This window comes from Ixodes scapularis, unplaced genomic scaffold, assembly GCF_016920785.2.
Source record: "Ixodes scapularis isolate PalLabHiFi unplaced genomic scaffold, ASM1692078v2 PGA_scaffold6__148_contigs__length_123643588, whole genome shotgun sequence".
Classification (NCBI taxonomy): Eukaryota; Metazoa; Arthropoda; class Arachnida; order Ixodida; family Ixodidae; genus Ixodes; species Ixodes scapularis.
In genome coordinates, this window is record NW_024609881.1 from 70868778 (window position 1) to 70873539 (window position 4762).

A 4762-nucleotide genomic window follows, 5' to 3' on the forward strand; every position below is an offset into this window, starting at 1 on the left:
TGTCGATAACGTGGAACAACATGTTTTTGAACACGCGGTTCCACCGCTCGACCGAGCCGTTGCTCTCGGGGTGTTCGGGTGTTGAGAACCGCGGGGAGCTCCCCATCCTCTCGTGAAACAGTTTGGTTAACTGTGCAATGAAGTTTCCGCCTTGGTCGCTGCAAATGGTCTCCGGTACACCAGTGCGCGCGAACATCTCAAGCAAAGCGTCACAAGTTTTCCGAGCCGTGAGCGCCGTGAGGCAAATAACCTCGGGCCATCGAGTGTGGAGATCCGTGACGCACAGGGCGTACTTGTGGCCTCGTCCGGACGGAGTGTCCAGCGGGCCGATCACGTCCACGTTGACCACTTGGAAGGGGTAACTCGGGCGCGTTAGAGGCGTTATCGGCACCTTATCCGCGAAGCGTCTGTCCGCTCTCACCTGGCAACCGTGGCAGCTCCTACAATGCGCGCGCACGTCTGACTCTACGCCGGGCCAATAAAAGCTCATTTTCACCCGAGATATGGTCTTCTTCGTGCCCAGGTGGCCTCCCCATGGAGACTCATGCGCCAACTCTAACACCGATGGCCTCTTCTCTTTTGGCAATACCAGTTGCCGATAGCGAATGCCGGCTATCTTATCCTCGTGGAATAACAGACCATTCACGATACTCATGCCGTGTGTGCCTTTCTTGGCCTGTTCCCACGCTTCTTTGAGCTCTGAGTCGGAACGCTGTGCCTGCCGAAACATAGAGTTTTCCTCCGACCTCAAATGTTCCTCGGGGAGCTCGTTCTCTCCTCCGCCGAGAGTTGGGTTCAAACTGCCAGGTACGTCCCCGAGAACCTCTCCCGAGAGTCCCAACACCTGCCCAAGCGCTTCTCCTTCAGTGGAGTCAGTTTCGCTCCCGCGGATTGTGCAAAGCTCATCGGCGGCCCTCTCTCCCGACTGGTCCGGCGGGAGGGCCGTCGTCTCATTCAGCATATGCCACGCTTCTCCCGATAGGAGGCAGTCCGCCCCGGGGGACAGCTTCTCCGTCACCGCGCACAATAGGGGGACAGACCTGTCTACGTCGGATTGGCTTCCCCCCGCTCTTACTAGCTGAAACGCGATGTTAGCCAGTTTGGCGGTCACCTTGTCTCCGAAGGCAGACACGAGGGTTATCTTTCCTGCCTCTTCGATGAGGTCTCTAGGAATTAAACTATTGCGTACTACCGTAATCTCCGCCCCCGTGTCTATGATCGCCGAGATTTTAATGCTACCGCATTGAATTTCTACCTGGGGCAGGTTTGCAAGGCCTGGCTTCGCTTCGTCAACCCGCGACACGTTTGCCAACACCTCACTCCTATCGACGGGCGGGATTTCGGCTTCTAGCGCCACCATTCGGACGTCACCTTTACGAGGTCCGTCTCCCCGAACTTCTTTTCGCTGTTGGCCCCTCCCCGGGCATTCCCTAGCGAAATGGCCGCCGCCGCAAAGAAAACAGGCGAGCGGCGGTCTGTCAGTTTTTGACTTTTTCTCGCCTGCGCGGGGTGGCGGTAGGGAATCGGGCTGCTTTTCGCGACCCCACGAGCGGTTTTCTCCGTGAGGGCCATCGTTCAGCTTAGGCCTTGTGTCGCGCCCCACAGCTGCACCCTTTCCCTCAGCGTCCTCAAACGCTTCGATCAGCTTGGCCATTTCTCCCGGCACCGACCAGCCCGTGCCCTCCTGATGCTTTACGTACTTGTACGCCTCGTGACTCAGTGTTGCCTTTAACTGGTCGGCGACAACGAGTTTTGCGAGGTCGTCTCTACTCTTTACCTCGTGAGCCTCCATGTAGTACGAAAAGTAACTCGACAATCGTGACGCAAAATGCTGCCACGATTCGCTTTTGTTCTTTCGAGCCCCCTTAAACTGTCTCAGATACTCTCCCGGAGAGAGCCTCAGCTCTGACAGGATAGTTTCCTTCACCCGACTGTAATCGTCTAACTCCTCTGTCGAGAGCTTGGAAAAAAGGTGCCGAATTCTTCCCGTCACCAAAGGCAGTATGAGGTGGCTCTTAACCTCGTCTGGCACTCTATATGAACTAAAGATCCCCTCGATCCCGTCAAGCCACACTGGTACCTCTGGGTCCGACGGGATTGGCGTCAACAAGCTTTTGAGCTTTTTGGCGAAGTGATCTAGCCTGTTTTCGCGCGGCGCCCCGCCGTCTGGGCTCTCTCGCCTCTCAGGAGCCATTTGGAGCTCGATTTGTTTAGTTTTTTCTTTCTCAATAGCGAGCAGCATAGTCATTCTTTCAAGCTCCATGGCGGCTTTGCTCGTTTCAAGCTCGATCTTTCTAAGCTCCATGGCCTCGTTACGGTTCTCTTCGTGCCCGCCGGCCGCGGCGTCAACGACGGAGTCCGAAGACTCCCCCTCTGCGATGTTATTCATAGCGGATGGTACCTCGCCAGCAACGGTCCTACCACTGCGCATCAACATGCACTACAAAAATCGGGTTGTTACGGCCTTCCGAGAATATCATCTGGAACCACCTACCGTGTTCGATGCTTGCTGGCCCCAGGTTCGCCGCGACCACTGCTTTCCTGTCCGTCACAAAGTCCGTAGCGCCACGCCGGTCCGTTGGCTGGCTTTCTTCGTCCTAGCAGTCCGTCGCCAGGTACCTCGTTGTGACACAGTACGTTGGTCCTCCTTGAGCTCGACACTTTTGCCTTGCCCGTCCGTCGGCAAGTGGTGGCCCCGAGACACAGTCCGTTGGTCCGGGTTCCGGAATGGTGCCGCTCGCCGCTGCTTGTCTTGCCGATTTGATTTTCGGGACGCCGTTCCTCTGTCCCTCTCCGACGCCGATGAATACTCTTCCAGTCCGTCGGAAAGCACTCCCCCAGAAACGGTCCGTCGGTCCGGGTCTTGACGCCGAAGTGGTCCCTTGCCAGTCCTTGGGGTTGGCAGAACTTATCCCTCGACTCAGTCCGTCGGTCGGGATCGCCGGATGTCTGCTAGCAGATGGCCGCCTAAGTCACACCGAGGTACGAGCAGAGTCCTGTCGCGGCTGCGCCAGTAAAGGTTCTTTTACTTTCGTTGTTCTGTCGACGATGGATGTTTCGTCGCTGCCGGGCGTCGCTCGTTGAAAAGCTTCCGGACGTCCAGCAATTCTGCTCACACCTGTGACTTCGCTGGCAGACCACCAAACCGCTCAGACGTTCGTAAAGATGAAAAGTAATTTAATAGAAAATTCAGGACTGTCAATCAAGCAAGGTTTCAGAAAGAGTACGGTGCCAGATATCGGCGCACTTGTTGCCGGAGTGTGGGTTAGGAGGGTGCTGCTGAGAAGTCCGTCTCTCTCCGCTCCCAGTTCCAGACTGACTCATTCCGCGGGAAAAGACCAAAGCAAGCTTCTCAAAGCGAAGCAAGTGACAACAAATCAAAGCAAACTTCTAAAAGCGAAGCAAGCGGCAACAGAACCAGAGCAAGCGGGAAATGAGTTTTCAAAGAGTACGTTAACAAGGTCCCGCTTCTTTGCAGTGGGGCCCGAGGAGCCGCGGAGGGGTCGCTCTGGTGAGGCGAGGCTAGCCCCGCTCCCCGGTCATAACTCACGCGGACGGTCCCCAGGTTCCAGATGGCCCCCGCACCCTAGTTATATGACACCGGACAAAAGGCGCATCTTCGAAGAAAGCCTGTTGGTCCGAGCCAATTTCGTTCTTTGGCATTCCGCCGCTTAATATAACATGGAACAATCTTAAACGAAAATAAATGGTGTTTTGCCGCACAACCTTACAGTCTGTACTGCTATTAAGGATCAATAAGCAATTATTTGCGCGTACACTGTTAGCAAAAATAACACGCCCAGACGTGTAAACCGTTGTCCCATAGCGGACACGTCGAAACGTGTTCGTTTTACACGAGGCCATATGTGTTTTTCGTCTACACATGAGGTGCTGTGTAAACTTAACACGCTACACCGTGTCTGCCTTCCGCAAAACCGTTTCGAGCGTGTTCCTTATGAAACATGGCGGCCAGCGGCCGAGAACAGGCGAGAGACGAGCCCAGCGAGCCGCGCGCCTTTCAGCCGAATTGAAAGCACACAGGGCGCGTTAGTTCTCGTTCAAAGTCTCCAAGCGGCGGACGTAGCTACTTGCAAAGGTACGTACGTGCGTTGTCGGCGGTCGGCGGCGTCGGTAGCTTCAACGAGCCGCTAAACAAAAAAAAAAAAACAACAAAAACGAATGCCGAATTCACGTGGATAAATAACTTGAGCAAACTATTTAGAATCGGGCGGTAACTTGCGCCACCTATCGAGATTTCTAGCAGCCTGTTTTTAAAATAAACACGAGTCTGTTAACACTGCGAACGACCACGACTACACAGCAACCCTACATACAACGCAGGCAACACAGCACACAGCTACACAGTACCGACATGTACACAAACACAACAACCGACACTACACCCGACACTTCCTACTCGATATCCATTTCTCCCTGCGGCGCATATAAGCTTGACATGAGCGGGTGAGCTCTTTGGTCGCTGACCATTACAGATTTATAGAAGAATACACAAAACACGGCGCAATGGACAGCCGTGTTTTAGAACTGTTTGCATTTAAAACGTATGGAGGCAAAATCTATAATGTTAGTCCGTTGCAATAAATAACGATACGTTAACAATAAATCTTAAACCGGTCATGAAAAAGTTCAATTTTTTATTTTCTTGCTTGACCAGTGTTATGAGCAGTCCGACTAGCTTGAATCAGATAGGAAAACAAATTATTGGGATTTTGTAATTACGTATACAATAATAAATGAAAAT

General features: G+C 53.5%; 1 protein-coding gene across 1 annotated transcript; it reads right to left on the reverse strand.

The window, feature by feature from the left end:
- Positions 1–417: 417 nt before the first annotated feature.
- On the reverse strand, positions 418–2389 carry LOC115330796. Its single transcript, XM_042294802.1, has 2 exons — positions 590–2389; positions 418–465 (listed from the first exon to the last, which is right to left on the reverse strand). Exons 1-2 carry the CDS (start codon positions 2387–2389, stop codon positions 418–420), a joined length of 1848 nt encoding a protein of 615 aa, XP_042150736.1.
- Positions 2390–4762: the final 2373 nt, after the last annotated feature.

Coding starts and splice junctions, on each gene's coding strand:
- LOC115330796 (XM_042294802.1), bottom strand. CDS start 2,389: ATGAATAACATCGCAGAGGGGGAGTCTTCGGACTCCGTCGTTGACGCC. Junction 466..589: donor GCATTCGCTATCGGCAACTG/GTATTGCCAAAA, acceptor GGCCCGGCGTAG/AGTCAGACGTGCGCGCGCAT.